Source organism: Rana temporaria, chromosome 4 (genome assembly GCF_905171775.1).
Source record: "Rana temporaria chromosome 4, aRanTem1.1, whole genome shotgun sequence".
Classification (NCBI taxonomy): Eukaryota; Metazoa; Chordata; class Amphibia; order Anura; family Ranidae; genus Rana; species Rana temporaria.
In genome coordinates this window covers 432,415,469-432,433,965 of record NC_053492.1, presented here as the reverse complement: position 1 = coordinate 432,433,965, position 18,497 = coordinate 432,415,469, and the positions used below count along the sequence as shown (strand labels likewise).

The following is an 18,497-nucleotide window of genomic DNA, read 5'->3' as shown; positions in this document are numbered from 1 at the left end:
TGCATATAGAGACACACTAAGTAAGGTCGGAGGCACTAGGCGTAACTGAAAAGCTGTGCTCAGTCTATGACTGGCAGTAAGAGAATATTGTCCAATGAAGGTGCATACAGCAAGCGGGAATGGGATGAAACCAGGGCTCAAGTCCTGCGGGAACGCGTGGGAACGGAGTTCCTGCACTTTTTTCACAGCAGGAACTCAGTTCCCTTTGCAGGACTAGAGCAGCCGAGAGCAGCTGAGCCGCCTGAGCCAATCCTTCACTAAGCGGCGATGCCCAGCTCGAGTCACTGTCAGGGGCAGGCGAACCTTAGTAATCCTTTATGTTACTGCCCGCTTCCTGTATATGGATTCATCAGGTAGTGTGCGGGTATTCCGTCACTTCCTCAATGCCGCAATGTCTCCTGGGAGCATTTGTCATTGTTCCCAGCAGACATTGCGGAGGTCTGCCGCGAGTTATCGCGGGATTTAGAAAAAACATGTAATTATGCATATGAGCGTATCTTTTTTTTTTGGTGGGGGAGTGGATCTTGGGTGGGAGTTCCCACACTTTTTTCCCCAGGACTTGACCCCTGGATGAAACCCCATTTCAATGCCAGCAAAGATGAAAAAACACATTTTAGGTTCTTTATAACAATGGAAAATATGGAAACGCTATAGAAAAAAGCTTTAACATTTTTAATTAATTCCATTTAATAAATTCAAATGCAACTTTATTTTATTCAAACAAATAGTATTTCTACTGGGGAAGAAGGATGGAATAAAAAGAAGCCGAATCATACCCTTCACATTTTGCCCAAGCCGTATATAACTCTCCGCAGCATTGTCATAAACTGGATCAGTCAGTATTCTTGAATCAAATGCTGTTAAATCTTCTTGTGGTCCATCAATGAAGAAACTTATTCTGGTGTAATGCACCTACCAAAATAATGTTTACATATTACAACAAAAGAGAGATTTAGGCATGCAGATTAAGAATATCGTTTAGACCGTACTCTTTATACTAAAAAGTTGTTGTTTAGGAATGCCAGGCAGATATAAAAGACACAACCAGGATGATTTTTTACCAGAGTTCAGAATGGTCACTTGGTAAAAGAAATGTTCACAAAACGTATTAAATGAGATTAAGTTGTTTTTTATTTAAATCATCCAATCAGGAGCTTGCACACATCAGTTTTTTTTTTTTGTAAATACAGTGCCTTAAAAAAAGTATAAAAAGTTTTTCACGCTACAACCAAAAACGCAAATACATTTTATTGGGATTTTATGTGATAGACCAACACAAAGTGGCACATAATTGTGCCAAATGTTACTTTGTTACCTCTAACTAAAATCTAGTGGAACCAATTGCCTTCAGAAGTCACCTAATTAGTACATAGAGTCCACTTGTGTGCAATTTAATCTTATTATAAATACAGCTGTTCTGTGAAGCCCTCAGAGGTTTGGTAAAGAACCTTAGTGAACAAACAGCATCATGAAGGCCAAGGAATACACCAGACAGGTCAGGGATAAAGTTGTGGAGAAGTTTAAAGTAGGGTTAAGTTATAAAAAGATATCCCAAGCTTTAAACATCTTACGGAGCACTGTTTAATCCATCATCCGAAAATGGAAAATGGATGGCACAACTGCAAACCTACTAAGACATGGCCATCCAGCTAAACTAACAGGATGGGTAAGGAGAGTATTAAAGCGGTTGTATACCCCAAAAATGTTTTTTTTTTAAAACCTGCAAGGCAAAGGCATTATGAGCTAGTATGACAAGCATACTAGCTCATTATCAATTACTTACCTTAGATCGAAGCCCCCGCATCGGTCCTCGGGCACGTCCTCTGTCGCCGCCATGATACCCGGAGTGACTTCGGGTATCGCCTCTCCGGCGCTGTGACTGGCCGGAGTGCCGATGACGTCACTCCCGCGCATGCACGCGTAACGTCACGATCCCTGCGCATGCGCACATTTCCGGCACTTTCCGGCAGGCTCCCATTCAAGAGCCGCCACGCTCAGTGCGCCTGCGCCGTTGTGTACATAGACATTGGTGTCCGCTTTTCTGTATATATCTCCATGTAGGTTAAGGAAATATTGCAAGCACCTACAGGTCGGAAAAAAACGATGAGAATGGTCCGACGGACCGTTTTAATCGGTTCACCTCTAAAGTGGCCGTACGGCCGGATATGTGTACACGCCGTCAGTCCAAAATCCGATCGGGTCAGAACGCTGTGACGTCAAACACACAACGTGCTGAATAAAATGAAGTTCAATGCTTCCAAGCATGCGTCGACTTGATTCTGAGCATGCGCGGGTTTTGAACCGATGCTTTTCTGTACTAACCATCGGTTTGGTCCGATGGGGCAGTAGTCCATCGGTTCGGTTTTGAAGCATGTTTTAAAATTTTGGACCGAAGGAAAACAGACCGATAGCCTATACACACGGTCGGTTTGGTCCGATGAAAATGAACTTCGGTTCATTCTCATCGGACCAAACCGACCATGTGTACGGGGCCTAAATGTAGGCTTACCTGTAGGTGCAAGTATGACAAGAGGGTATACAACCGCTTTAATTAGAGAAACAGTCAAGACGCCCATAGTAATTCTGGAGGAGCTGCAGATATCCACAGCTCAGGTGGGAGAATCTGTCCACAGGACAACTACTAGTCATGCACTCCACAAATCTGGCCTTTATGGAAGAGTGGCAAGAAGAAAGCCATTGCTGAAAGCAAGCCATAAGAAGTCCCATTTGCAGTTTGTGAGAAGCCATGTGGGGGACACAGCAAACATGTGGAAGAAGGTGCTCTGGTCAGATGAGACCAAAATTGAACTTTCTGGCCTAAAAGCCAAACGCTATGTGTGGCGGAAAACTAACACTGCACATCACCCCAAACACACCAACATGGTGGTGGCAGCATCATGGTGTGGGGCTTCAGTTGGGACAGGAAAGCTGGTCAGAGTTGATGGGAAGATGGATGGAGCCAAATACAGGGCAATCTTAGAAGAAAACCTGTTAGGCCTTGTACACACGATCAGTCCAAACTGATGGAAACGGACTGAAGGTCCGTTTCATTGGTCCAAACCGACCGTGTGTGGGCGCCATCGGTCAGTTATCCGTCGGTCAAATAAAATAGAACTTGCTTTAAAATTTGACCGATGGAAGCCTAACCGATCGGTTCCAAACCCGCGCATGCTCAGAATCAAGTTGACACATGCTTGGAAGCATTGAACTTCATTTTTCTCTGCACGCCGTTGTGTTTTACGTCACAGCGTTGCACTCGATCGGTTTTTGAACTGATGGTGTGTAGGCACATCAGACCATCAGTCAGCTTCATCGGTTAACCGATGAAATGGACCTTCAGTCCGTTTTCATCAGTTTGGACTGATCGTGTGTACAGGGCTTCAGAGTCTGCAAAAGACTTGAGACTGGGGCAGAGTTTCACCTTCCAGCACGAACCTAAACATACAGCCAGAGCTACAATGGAATGGTTTAGATCAAAGCATATGCATGTGTTAAAATGGCCCAGTCAAAGTCCAGACCTAAATCCAATTGCGAATCTGTGGCAAGACTTAAAAATTGCTGTTTACAGATGCTCTCCATCCAATCTGACAAAGCTTGAGTTATTTTTCAAAGTTTTCATTCTCTAGATGTGCAAAGCTAGTAGAAACATCCCCAAAAAGCCTTGCAGCTGTAACTGTAGTGAAAGATGGTTCTTCAAAGTATTGACTCAGGGGGGCTGAATACAAATGCACGCCACACTTTACAGATATTTTTTTGTAAAAAAAAATGAAAACCATTTGTAATTTTTCTTCCACTTCACAATTGTGTGCCACTATGTGTTGGTCTATCACATAAAATCCCAATAAAATACAGTTAAGTTTTTGGTTGTAACATGACAAAATTTGGAAAAATATATCAGGGGTATGAATACTTTTTCAAGGCACTGTGTGTGTGTGTGTGTATATATATATATATATATATATATATATATATATATATATATATATACATATATATATAGACATACATTAATATGTATTGTATATATTGTAATCTGTGGTGTTCGGAATACTAGTCAGCTGCTGGCACAAGTAAACAGTCTTTATTTTGCTTGCAAAAATCAGGCAAACAACACCAGCTTACTTCAGCAAATTAAACAAAACAGTCAGTAACTTGGGTTTAAAAGGGTTTAAAAGAAATAACACAATTGATTACCACCAGTATACTCATATACTAGCCCCTTACTAGGGTTCAAGGTTCCCGTCTGCTTCAGGGTCCAGGAAAAGGCCACAAGCAGTGTCTCAGTGGCCAGATATTTCACAGTGCTTTCACAACTGTGCCCTCTTTCACACCACACCTCATGGACATCTGCTAACAACGTCCTGTGCTTTTTGGCCCTCCCTTGCAGGCTGGTAAACCCTTACAGGACCAAAGTAGCCTTAAACCAGGTTGGAGGCTCTTCCTTACCCGAAAATCTCTTGGAGCCTCAGAATTTCAGGTCCTGTATTAGTATTTGACAATCCTAGGAATGCTGCAAGTCAGCTTTCGCTTTTTATCAACCCAGAACCCCTCATCCTGCATGGGTGAGAATCCAAGAGAACTCCAACTGATCTTCCTTGTATCCCTCTTAAAGGTACCACAACCCAAATAATGGGGACACATACCTGCCTTCGAGGACCCAGCCCTGCCATCTCTGAAGTCCTTTACTATATACATATATATATATATATATAGAGAGGGAGAGCGAGAGAGAGAAAGAGAGAAGGAGGGAAAGCGAGAGTGTGTGTGAGAGAGAGAGAGTACAACCTTGTACTCAGTTATTTGCCTGGAGTTAAGCTTTAACATTTGATTTATGGGTCCACTTTAATGAAACAAACTGCGCTTTCTATGCTAATCTCAATAGTTTGCTGCATCCAGTTATTTCGAACTGAGCATAATCACTTATCCTGGGCTGAAAGTCTGCTTAATAAACACGCCAGGTAAAACAACAGAATTAGCAATCAATGGCTAGAACACTTTTGTTGCAGTAAAATAAATTTTCTCCAGTAACAAAAGACAATTAGAGGATCGTCATACACTGAAATTCCCCTTTGAAAATCACAGCGCAGTCATTCAGCACCGCAGGTATAATGACTGCACCTATGTTTCCTTAAGAAAAGAAAACATGAATTGTCTCCCATTCACATTCTAAGTGATTGTCATCAGCAGATCTGGAGCTCTGATGAAGGATAAACATCCCGGATGGATTACCTAAAGGGGGTGCAAATTTGCCATTGAGTATCATTATGTCGCTCGCAGATTAGCTTCTAAACAACTTTCATGGTTCTGCAGTTTACAATTTCTGCAAATTGCACATTTCCCCAAACCATTAGAAGACAGAAACTCGCCACTTTAAGGGATGAAAAATTAAATGCTCGAGTTATTATGCATTGCTCACAAACATTTGTTTAGTAGGTCACCCCCCTCTCCATTTTTTTCCCTGTTTTTCATATTTCACTATCTCCATGCATGAATTTCATTACAAAAGCTTTTAAAAATAACAAGTGCGGATGGAATTGTGTTTTCAGTAATATTATTAAATATATATATTTTTTACAGCCTGTTACTGTCATTCAGTTCCCGACTGTTATCATTATAAAAGATACAGCCATCCCAGTGCGTTATTTGTAACATTATCTCATGTTTTACAACATCTCGGCGCAACGAAGAGACGTGCAGTATGAAATATAACTCAGAGAGAAACTTCTTGTTGGCGTTAATGTATAAAAGGGGAATGTGGTTCCATCTCTACTGTCTTTACCCAGCCAAATCCTGACGAACAGCCAATTTCTTTTATCACATTAACACAGCCATGAGGGAAACACATTTGTTCAAGTCAACTACACTAAAGATACCATTACCAATGCAGCATATACATGTTTTATATCAGCTGTATTCTCAGAGTATGAGGGAGCAAACAATATATTAAGACTACACTGACAGTTTATTTAAGAAAAGAAAATTGTCTCTGCAGAGGGACAGAAGTTAGCAATGTATAGCTAAAGCTCGGTGTCACCAATCTAATAAAGGTAATAATTCTTAAGAAGCTTTCTTTATAGCGGGAAACACTCTTGCGATAGTCCTGTCATATCATTCAAAATAAAAATGTTCTTTTATAAGTTTAACTATACCTTTATTTCTAAGTGAAAATTCAATTTATTTTTTATATTTTTTGCTGTTTTATTTTGTGTTTCTTTTCACCGTTCTATATCTTTTCTTTATTTTTTTATTTACTTTTCTTTTTGCCTTTTTTTTATTTGTAATCCAATTTATTTAGAAATCTTATTTCAAAATTGATTCTTCCTTTTCTGTCATGTTTCCTTGTTTACAAATATGTTAACCTTTTGCTATTTATACTTCTCTTTTTGCTACTTTTGAATATTATTTTCCTTTTTTTTTGTATGGGTTTATGTATATATTTTATATCTTTTAAAAAAAAAATATATATATATATATATATATATATATATATATATATATATATATGGTTTTATTTGTTTTATCTTTTATTGCTGTTTTTCTTTAAATAACTGTTTAATTATGTCTACCTTACAATTAACTATTATGAATAGTCGGCTTATTTTGGGGATACCTCATCCATCTTCATTAACATTATTTGTCGATTTTATTTTTGTTATTGTGATATATTTTATTTCTGGGGTTTATTTTTTATTTCATTTTTAAGAATTCATGACACCCCCCAATTATGACTCAACAGCTTCCTTACAGTTTGGCATTAAGCTAATTTATAACATGGACAAAAGAAAGCTTGGCTGGTGGCTGGTATTCTTTTACAAAAAAAAGATTATAAAATGTTCTTTATGTTGCTATGAAAAGCTTCAACACAAGATCAATTGAAAAATGTACAGTGGTGTTGGTGGAAACATTTATATTAATGATTGTAACCAAGAAAGGTTAGACTGCTCAATAATTTTTCTTGAGAGATGAACAATGGAATGTAAGAGATTGCCTGCAATAGCTATTCACAATGGCTGTCCAGTGAACACATGAAGTTATCATTTGTAATCATCACCAGTTTTGATATCATTGACAACTGTAAAAATTCGATACGGTCTATATTTGTAAAACACAGCAGCAAATGAAGGTAACACTGAGCATATATACTGTATAGCACATATAGGTATATGTTTTGACAAAATAATACTGGGTTCTAATTCTAAAGGTAATTTACAAATAAGCTATTTCTAGTGTTCTTAAAGCTCACTGCTAGTAGTGAATGTTGGCTATTGATAAGACATCATTTCAAGCTCATGGTTTTTCATAAGCAGCCATTTGGTGCTTTGTCTCACTAAGATCTCACCCTTTATGGCTTTGTGGAAGTATTAGCTTGGTACCTCTTGATAGAAAGTGACACTTATTGCTGCAGGGCAGGGGATTTTTGGGGGTCAAAAAAGGGGGTGTTAGGGATGTATAGGTCAATAAAATTACTTAGTGCCAGAAATGCAATATTGGCACTTATTAGAGATCAAGAGACAAAAAACACCCTCCCTTCATCCCCCTTTTGGTTCATACTTCCCTTTTATATAAGCTATGTAATAATAAAAAAATTATGTTTTGGCCCTCCATGGTGTTGGCAGTGTATTCCAGTGCCTAGGCATTTGGCCATGTGATACTTTGGCAGGGTTGACCAGTCAGAGATTTTGTGTGAACTCTGAACCTCCCCATCTGCTGAGGTAATGTTACGACATGCCTTAGTGTGACTAACTGCCATGAGAACCCAGAACAGGTACCAGATAACTTTTTCTAAATTATAAATTTAATACACTCTTTGGAAGTTTATAGACCTGACCATCCTACCAATATCAGCATGTTGGACTCCTCATCTCAAAACCATAGGTATTCATACATAGTTGGCCGTCCTTTGTGGTTATAAAAGCCTCCACACTTCTGGGAAAATGTGGCAGACCCAACCAGGACAGGGTTTTTTGGAGAGGACTAAATGATGGAAAACCATGTAATGGACGCTGAGAGCAAGGCTTGGATTATTGCCCCGAATAAGGACTTTAAAGCTTCCCTTCTGGAGTGGAGGAAAAGGTTTAATACATATCTTGTACAGGCTAATGGTCAGAGAGAATATGTTGACCCTCCTGCAGACTGGGTTGGAGAGGCTCCCTCACTTGGGACAGAAATATTTATCAACTTTAATCCTCAAAAGATCTATGAAGATAATTCTATGAATGATCTTCTCTTTCCATGGGCCATAATCAGTGGGAAGAAGATTTGCCCCTAGTCCTCTCCAAAAAAACTCTGTTCACAGAAGGCTTTCCACAAGGGGGTGTTTGTGGTCCTTTAAGCTAAATCATCATAGAAGGGTTCAGTAGGGTTTAAGCTAAGTGGAGGAGGAAATCTATTATTTTAAGGTCTTCTTCATGCTTTGGGTCATGGCATCTCCTATTCTTGTTTGATATAATCTCTGTATGGCCTTTGCAACAATATTAAATACTTATGCATGCGTTATAAAATACATTTTAAAACAAATAATGCAAATGTGTTGGATAAATAATGTATAGTGGATAATATATAGTATACAGACTGGTATGATATATCTTAAATTATTATTTATTATTCATCTATATCCTATAGATCTACATGTGTAGCACACAACACCTTTTTATATTACAGCCTTAGATCCATCCTGTTAGTTTGTAAAAAAAAATCTCTCACATTAGGCTGCAGTCAAACAATAGAACTCTACTATTAATTACTTGCTTAGATTAAATCTACTACTTCTTTACAACATGACACAGTTAAAGCATAAAGTGAAGAAAAATATACTAATAATAACCAGATTTCTCTACACTGTTCTCTATAGCTCAAACAGCTATACAAGGGTTGCAAATCAGCAGTTTTGACTTCAATGGCTGCATACTTGTTCCTGGTCAATGACAGGTCAGCAATGCCAGCCTACAATATAGCTTTCATTTAAAGAGGCTCTGCTCTGTGAAAGCTGTGCCCTAAAACAGTCAGTGGACCAATGACTAGTCAACGATATTGCCTGTGGTCTCCCTTAATCTGATGTCTTCCCAATTACAGACTTATGCCATACCTTGCTCTACACCTCATCTCTGTGTAAGGGTGGTCATCTTGACAGAGACAGGGTTTTGTTTCCTCACGTCAGAGCCACCCCCTAATGATTGGTGACCTGATGACTGGTGGGGTAATGATCAAGAAGCAGCAGGAGAGGATAATAAAGCACAGATCCACAGAATGGACGCAATCAGGGAGATCCCTGCATGTCATAGTCCTCAGGTACAACTTCTTTAGCAGCATACATCTCATTCCAAATATCATTAAACGAATAGGCAGAGGCAGCAGTGTCTTAGATGATCTAACACTGTAGGTATACAGCTAGGAGGCTCATGGCACAGAAGTGCCTAGGCAAGGAAGTGTCTCTGTGTGGTGGTGGTCATCTCTGTAGAGGTAGGGAATTGCATCCCCATGTCAGATATGTATCCCGCAACCCCCCTTCCTGGTGGCTGGTGAACTGATCACTAGTAGGGTATGATCAAGAAGCTGTAAAAGAGGTGGGGAATTGCTTCCCAATTTCAGAGCTGCCCCCCTAATGGCTGGTGAGCTGATGGTTGGCAGAGTATGATCATGAAGTAGCCGAAGGTGGGGAATTGTTTCCCCATGTCAGAGCTTCCACCATGATGACTATTGAGCTGATGACTGGCAGGGTATGATCAAGAAGCAGTAGGAAAAGGGAAGGAAGCACAGATCCACAGAATAAAAGAAAGAGAATTAGAGAGATCCTTGCACTGTCCTCAGGTACAGCTTTCTCACCAGCAGAAAAAGATGTAAGCAGCATAGTAGTGACAACAAAACATAATTTAAAAAAAATCGTTGGACTAGCAGTCAAAGACAGCAGTGTCTTAGATGATTTCTTGCTACAGGTATACAGCTATGAGGCTCAATAGACAGAAGTGCACTGCTATTTTTCGGGAAAAATTCTACACAAAAAGTGGATTTTTTTCAGAGTGATTCTCAAGAATAATTACAATTTCCAGATGTTCCCTATAACATACTGTAGCATATCTTCTCTTTTTGAGTTCAGGTCAACGTTAAACTCTACATGGCACTAGCTAGAAAAGCCAAACAGCTTCCATGTACTATGTGATAAAACGGAGGTACTCCCATGGGATGACCTTTATCATTACGTAAAGAGCTGAGCCAACAAGTACTCCATCATTATCTTAAAGCCCAAGTCATTTGTAACTTTGTTTAATACAACATTAATAATACACAAGACAGCACTGCCTTCTGCTGATGGGGCTCTCCGTCTTAAAGGACAAGTTTTCACACGACAGTTAAACAGTTATGATGTAAAGGCGTTTCATTAAATCATAAGTACCTTAACCTTTTCTTGAAAGAACTGTAGGATTTAAAGATTTATAAATAATTTTTTGCCTGAACTAGGAAATGACTCATATTTGACAAGTATTGAAATGATAATGCTGATTTCAATAGGCATTCTAAGAGCATCCTATCCTCCAGAGAGTAATATGGTAGCGAGTTCCCCTTTGCATTTTGATTTTAAACTTTCTTCCTGAAGCTTTTAACAGGCTGCTGTCTGCCAAACTGTGGCTGTATAACACTGATACGACCAGGCAAAATAAAGGCAACCAAAAAGATTATGTTTTATAATTGTAGACAGCCAGGCAAGAAAAGACACATCAATCTGACATATCCCGGAAAACTTCTAAAACAGCTTGTGTTTAATCAGTTCTGTGCCTTTTTTCAGTGGAAATTCATTAAGCTCTACCTAATTTTCTTAACTAGAACCTGCATATTTCACCGACAACCCCCAAATCTTACATTCACAGTCACTGTGTTATAATTAATAGTTAATGTATAACGTACTTCAGTGATGAAGACGCTTTGAAAAGGTGGCTTAAAACACGGGATGCATAATTAATGAATGCAATTAGAGGGAAGAGTACTAATAATCAATTGAACTATAGTCAGAAAAAAAAGACTATTTTAGATCAACAGTGGGTGAATCCTTAAATATGCTTCAGCATCGATTTTACTAGAACAGCTATTTTTCTCGAAAGAATTAAATAAATTCAACTTCACAGAATCTACAGTTTACGCATGCTGATGTGTCTATCATCCCAGCCTCTCTGCCCAATGTCTTGCACAGTAGTCAAACTACTTCCAACAAGCCCCAAATCTAAATACATTTTATACTGTATAAAAAAATACCTACATTATACAGTATATACATTTACGTATACTGTATACACAGTATACATACATAAATGGTGAGTCACTCCTCTTGTATCCAAGTTGAAGAATAGGGAAGCATATAAATGATGGGCTCCCAATCATTCACTATAGATAATGTATCAAAAAAAGAAGGATACAATCTCCAATTGCAATTTCTTTACTTCCAAATAAGCTTCCCATTCAAATTACATACATTGTGGGGGCATGGCCTGGACCGGCATGTGAGAGGACATAGCTCTCACAGCTCCTGAGCTTGATCCGTGACCGATCCTCCCTCAGCCAAGCTACAGACATTCTGCTTCTGTATGCTGCAGTCCAACGATCCCGGGATCTCAGGGGAACCTCCGACAGCCTTCTGTACTAGGGGAATGGTCCGAAAAGGTTCCTTTGATTCGGGTCCCGATTTCCAAGATGGCGCCTCCGCGCTCACAGTGAAGGGCACTCCACGAGGCGCTGACAAGATGAAGGAGCAAGGTCCTAAGGCGCAGAGGCTGCCAAAAGCACAGGGTAAGGAGACACCCAAGGACATGGTATACTACACCCAGAAAATGAATGGGCTCACGGGGACTGAATCGGCTCGGCATTCAAAGCACATAGAGCCTGACATGACTGGTACACAGGCCATTTTAGCTGATCACAGTGAGAGTGAGGAATCAGATCAGGCTGACTTTGGGGCCCAAAGCACTAATGCCACGGATACAACTGGGGCTGCTTAGCCCACATTGTGGTTTTTCATTAACCAGTACCCATAAGGTTCTTGTACGCAGCAGTGGGAAGCTTTTAAAATGTTTTTGAGAGGGATTCTGAACAGAGATTACCAAGGTTAAAAAGGCCTCATGTGCCTTTTTGATGGAGTTGGAAGAGAGGGTGGGGGACCTGGAGCGGCAATATGTTTTGAACCCCTATGACTCGGCCAGGGATGAGTGGCAGGCCGCTCAGTCTGCTTATGAGTGGGTGCTTTCCTCCAAGGCCGAAAAGAAGAGGTTTTTCACCAAGCAGGCATTCTTTAAGGAGGGGGAGAAAACTGGGCACGAATAGCGAACTCACAGCAGAGGTCCCCAACCATAGGGGAAATAAAATCCAAAGCTGGGCCCACTGTCAACTCACCTGAACTTATTATGCGGGAACTGGTGGGGTTCTATGAGCAGTTGTACTGCCCTGGCACTGCTTATGTAGGGGCAGATCTGGAGCAGTACTTGCATGGCCTGACATTTTCTAGACTGATGGCAGAGCAAAGGAAGGGGTTGGATGCACCCCCCACAGTAGAGGAACTTCAGGAGGCATTGGGAATGTTCCCTAATTGTAAGGCACCGAGGGAGGATGGGATCCCCGTGGAAGTATATAAGCAACATGCGGCTGTCTTGCTGCCGCGTTTGCTTCGGGTGTTTAATGCAGCTCTGGAGGCTGGAGAGCCTCCGCCCTCCATGGCAAAAGTGAATATTATACTGCTCCTTAAGGCGGGTAAGGATCCGGTTGACCCAGGATCTTACAGGCCAATCTCGTTTCTACAGTGTGACATAAAGATCCTGGCGAAGGTGCTAGCAATGCAGGTGAATACCGTTATAGCTTCCCTAATACACGGCGATCAGGCAGGGTTTATGCCGAATAAATCCACTGCCATTAATCTGCGACGGTTGTTTTTGAATATGCAGTCAGATGCGGATAATATAGGAAGCAGGGCTTTGCTGTCCTTAGATGCCACTAAGGCATTTGACAGTATTGATTGGAATTACTTGTGGGCAGTGTTGGAGCGATTCGGGTTCGGTGACACATATGTAGCGTGGGTGCGCTTACTCTACAGTCGACCGGAGGCTGCTATCAGGGCCTTCGATTGTCTGTCCCATGACTTTGTGCTGAGGAGGGGGACAAGGCAAGGCTGCCCACTGTCCACTCTCCTCTTCGCATTATCCAGTGAACCCCTGGCCATCGAGATTAGAGCTAATTTGAGCATTGTGGGGTTTTGCTATGGCCCCCTGCAGGAGAAGGGGATGCTTTATGCTGATGACACCTTGCTTATGCTGAGGGATACTGACACGTCACTGCGGGAGGCTATGGCAACAATTACGAAGTTTGGGGCGTACTCTGGCCTGCAGATCAACTGGTCGAAGTCTGCCCTATTGCTGTTGGATGGGGACGCTGCACAGACGGTGACTTCATCCTGCCCCATTCCTGTCACAGCCTCCTTTAAATACCTAGGGATTCATGTTACCCCTAACCCGAGAGATTTTAGTCATTTGAGCATTTCCCCCCTGCTCCAGAGGTTCAGAGAACGGGTCAAAACATGGAACAATCTCCGCATCTCGGTGGCGGGCAAGGTGAACCTAGTGAAGATGATTCTAATGCCGCAGTTGCTTTACTGTCTTCGCAATGCCCTGGTGATCCCTCTAAAAATCTTCCGAATAGTGAACTCCATCTTCCGATCTTTGATATGGAAGAACAAACCGCCCAGGATTAAATTGGAGCATCCTCAGAGGCCCAAAGACAACGGCGGGTTGGCACTGCCCAACCCGTGGTTGTACTACCTGGCTGCTCAGTTACAGCACCTGGTGGGGTGCTTCGGGACTAAGCCGACTGGCTCTTCTCAGGCGCTAATGCTCCACACAGAGGGTAATGGTCCCATCCCCATGGCACTGGAAGCTTTGGCTTTTTCCCAAACCGAATAAGAAATACCCTACGTAAAATCTCATACAAAAAGTGTGGAATAAATGCAAATATATTAAACAGGCTGATGGTTATGCTGAATATAGCCCCCTATGGCTTAATGATACTTACACGGAGCTGGCTAAATTACAGATAGGGGCTAGTTGGAAACTTTATGGGATTACACATATCAAACACGTTTTTAAACATGGAAGGCTTAGGCCGTTTGCAGATTTTGTTTGCAGTATGGCCTTCCATCCTCAATGCTCTTCCAGTATCTGCAGCTCCAGCATGCAGTTAGGTCTTCAGAGTAGGTCTTCAGAGTGGCATCTGTCGTCAACCCCCGGTATTTAGCCTCATTGGGGATGCTGTGTCTTCGAAGGGATTAATCTCTCAATGCTACGCCATCCTCTTACAGAACTTCGTGGGGCAGCATATACGGGTGAGGGAAAGATGGGAGAGGGACGTGGGCCAAATGGATGGAGAGCAGCGGCAAGAGATATTTCAGGGGGTTAGCGTTTGTTTCCTGAATTTGGCCCATCGGCTCACTCAATTATATATCATTTTGAGGGTATACTATACACCACATAGATTGGAGTTGATGGTGTTGCAGACTGAGGACACTTGCACCAGATGTAAGCATGACCATGGGGATCTTATTCACCTCCTGTGGCGATGCCCCAAACTACATAAATACTGGGCCGAGGTGGTGAGTACTGTCAACTTGGTGTTCAAGGTATCTATAGTGGTGGACCCCAAGGTGTGTCTACTGGGCGTCTTGGAGGCGTTTGTGATAGAGGTGTACACCAGGGAGGCTGTTCATATAGTGCTATTTCAGGCTAGAAAGTTGATTGTGGTCCACTGGAAATCAGAGAGCCCTCCGACCTCGAGGGAATGGATTGGTAGGATAGGAGATATGCTACGTATGGAGAAACTTATATGCCAACACAGGGGGAGCACACGGAAATATGAGAATCTTTGGGCTCCGTGGCTGGATATGCCGGGACTTGTCCCGGTGGACCTGGTCATGGACAGGTTGTTGGGACTGAATGCGGGGTGAGTAACTCAGTATAGAAGTTTGAGGACAGTAGAAGTGGTGACACTGTAGTAACCATAACACTGTTGTATTATGTTTTGGATGGCTGTTTGTATGGTCATGTTGATCAATGTATCGCATAGTATTTTGATTTTTGAATTTTAATTTTGCTCTCATCTGACCAGAGCACCTTCTTCCACATGTTTGCTGTGTCCCTCACATGGCTATTTCAAACTTCAAACTGGACTTCTTATGGCTTTCCTCTTGCCACTCTTCCATAAAGGCCAGATTTGTGGAGAGCACGACTAATAGTTGTTTTGTGGACAGATTCTCCCACCTGAGCTGCAGATCTCTGCAGCTCCTCCAGAGTTACCATGGGCCTCCTAAGCTACATTCTAACAATAAGTGTGAGGGGGTTAAGTAATTCATATAGTTTTCAAGTTTTATTCATTACTTCTGCTATCTGTTTACTCAATTTAGGATACATGCAGTGTATATGGAACTTGGCATACCCCGTAATGGCTGGCCATTACATTGCATAGCCGGTCACCACTAAGATGGCGTTACTATTTTTTACTATGTTTCCATGAGAATTAATCTGCTAGGGTAACATAAAAGGTGCTCTGTGTGTACTGGACCCTTATCCCCTGATTAAGTCACATGATCTAATGACGCAACATGTTGGGAGAGGCCGGGGACATCACGCCGCAAAATCGGAAGTGTTGGCCATTTTGTTGGAGGTTTTCAATATTATATGCCTGGATACTGATGTGCACTAGTGTTAATGCACAAAATAAGTTTAGTATAATATTTTTTACATAAAAAAAATATCGTTTATTATACAGAGAGCACTATACATTCTATTATTTTTTTAGTGAATCAAACATATTCATTGTAGCATTACTGAGGATGGAGGTAGATTGAGAACATCAGCAAAGTGGAGAAAGGCATGACAAAGGAGACCCCACTTTAAGGGGAAAATGTATGAGACCTAATATTAAGTCAAAATTCAAGGTGAGCGCATCTAAACACAGCAAGGATTTGGAAATATGGGGCATTATTGCCATTGAATAAACACAATATGATGAATATATATGGTTGCAAGACTACGCGTTCCAGGAGTATGCTCGTAATCCAAAGTACTCGCATATCAAAGCAAGTTTTCCCATTAAAGTCAATGGAAACTAAAATAATTTTTTCCACATTGACTTCAATGGGATGCAATATCGAATGCGGCCAGAGATGGGGGGGGCGAAAGAGAGTCCCGGAAACAGACGAAAAGACCCGAGGACACTTTAGCTTGTTTCCTCAGGCCAAATGAGATACTGCAGGCCAATGTTTGGCTTTTGTCGGCTCCTGCGCCCCCGTAACTCAAGCCAAATGAGGTACTGCAGGCCTATTTTGGGCTCTGCTCGGCTTCTGCGCCCCCTTACCTCAGGCCAAATGAGGTACTGCAGGCCTATTTAGCTTGAATTCTGCTCGTCTTGTGAGTCAACACTCGCAAACCGAGTCAGAATTAAAAAAAAAAAGTTGCTCGCAAATCAAAAAGCTCTTAAACCAAGTTACTCTTAAACCGAGGTTCCACTGTATTTAAGAACATTTATTTAGTCATCCCTTGTCCTGTTCTCACTTCCTCTTAGCACATGTGCACTGTAGTAGAGAGCAGCTGCTTTTCTGTGTTGTTTTAATTGACTCTGCTTATTCTGCTCTCTCCTCCTTTCATCATGTTTACTTACTGTCAGCACATGTACACTCATCAGCCAATCACATGGTAGCAACTCAATGCATTTAGGAATCTAGACGTGGTGAAGACAATTTGCTGAAGTTCAAATGGAGCATCAGAATGGGGATGAAAGGGGATTTAAGGGATTTTGAATGCGGCATGGCTGTTGGTTCCAGACGGGCTAGTCTATTTTGAAAACTGCTGATCTACTGGAATTTTCACGCACAACCATTCCTAGGGTATGCAGAGAATGGTCCAAACAAGAGAAAATATCCAGTAAATGGTGGTTGTGTAGATGAAAATGCCTTGCTGATATTCAGAGGAGAATGGGCAGTCTGATTAAAGATGATAGAAAGACAACAGTAACTAAAATAACCACTTGTTACAACCAAGGTATGCAGAATACCATCTAAACGCATAATTCCTCGAAACTTAAAGCAGATAGGCTACAGCAGCAGAAGACCATACCGGGTGCTGCTCCTGTCAGCTAAAAACAGGAAACTGAGGCTACATTTCGCATAGGACAGTGAAGATTGGAAAAATGTTGCCTAGTCTGATGAGTATCGATTTTAGCTGCAACATTCAGATGGTGGGGGTCAGAATTTGGCATACACAACATGAAAACAACACCCTGCCTTGTATCAATAGTTCAGGCTGGTGGTGTAAATGGTGTGGGGAGATATTTTCTTTGCACACTTTGGGCCCCTTAATACCAATTGAGCATTGTTTAGACGCTACGGCCTACCTGAGTATTGTTGCGGACCATGTGCATTCCTTTATGACTACAGTGTCCCCATCTTCTGATAGCTCCTTCCAGCAGGATAATGCACCATGTCACAAAGATCCAATCATCTCACCACTGGACAATGAGATCACTGAACTCCAATGGCCTCCACAGTCACCAGATCTCATCCAATAGAGAACCTTTGGGATGTGGTGGAACGGGAGATTCCCATCATGGATGTGCAGCCAACAAATCTGCAACAACTACGTCATGCTATCATGTAGCTATGGACCGAAATCTCTGAGGAATGCTTCCAACACCTTGTTGAATCTATGCTATGAAGAATTAGGTGAGTTCTGAAGGCAAAAGGGGGTCCAACCCGGTACCAGCAAGGTGTACCTAATAAAGTGGCCGGTGAGGGTATACTGCAGCAAAGAATAATTGGTGTCGTCCCTCACACCTCCGATCTCAGTGCTGCTGTAAAAGGTATTACAGCAGGCTAATCTCAAGACAAATTCAGGTACTTACACTAGCTGCTCTTCAAAATACAGTTAATTATTTTTAACGACCACATAACGCCATTTATTGATGTTATTTATACCTGCCTGGAGTTCATGTCTCATTAGGACTAAATAACCACTTCCCCTCCATTTATCACACCAATTTTAAAATCTTCGGGCCAGATTCAGAGAGAATCGCCTATCTTTAGGCGGGCGTAGCGTATCTCAGATAAACTACGCCACCGTAACTTAGAGCGGCAGGTCCCGTATTCAGAAAGAACTTGCGCTCTAAGTTACGGCGGCGTAGTGTAAATGGGCCCGCGTAAGCCCGCCTAATTCAAACTAGGCTGGTAGTGGGCGTGTTGTATGTGAATGATTCGTTACACCACGTAAATGACGCGCTTTACGAACGGCGCATGCGCGCGCATGCTCAGTATCACGTCGAATTTTCTCCGTAAATTACGCCCGCTCAATGCTTAGTCGACGTCAACGTAACCTACTCCCAGCCCCATTCACAGAAGACTTACACAACTGACGTAAATCATGTAAAATTCAAGCTGTTCCGACGTCGATACTTAACATTGGCTGCGCCTCATATAGCAGGGG

At 41.8% G+C, this 18,497-nt stretch overlaps 1 protein-coding gene across 1 annotated transcript in view; it reads right to left on the bottom strand.

Moving 5' to 3' along the window:
- Positions 1 to 18,497, bottom strand: part of USH2A (usherin) — a 1,018,338-nt gene that overhangs the window by 964,774 nt on the left and 35,067 nt on the right. The window contains exon 3 of the mRNA XM_040347840.1: positions 777 to 912. Coding sequence (XP_040203774.1) covers positions 777 to 912 — 136 coding nt within the window. The remainder of the gene's footprint in view (positions 1 to 776; positions 913 to 18,497) is intronic.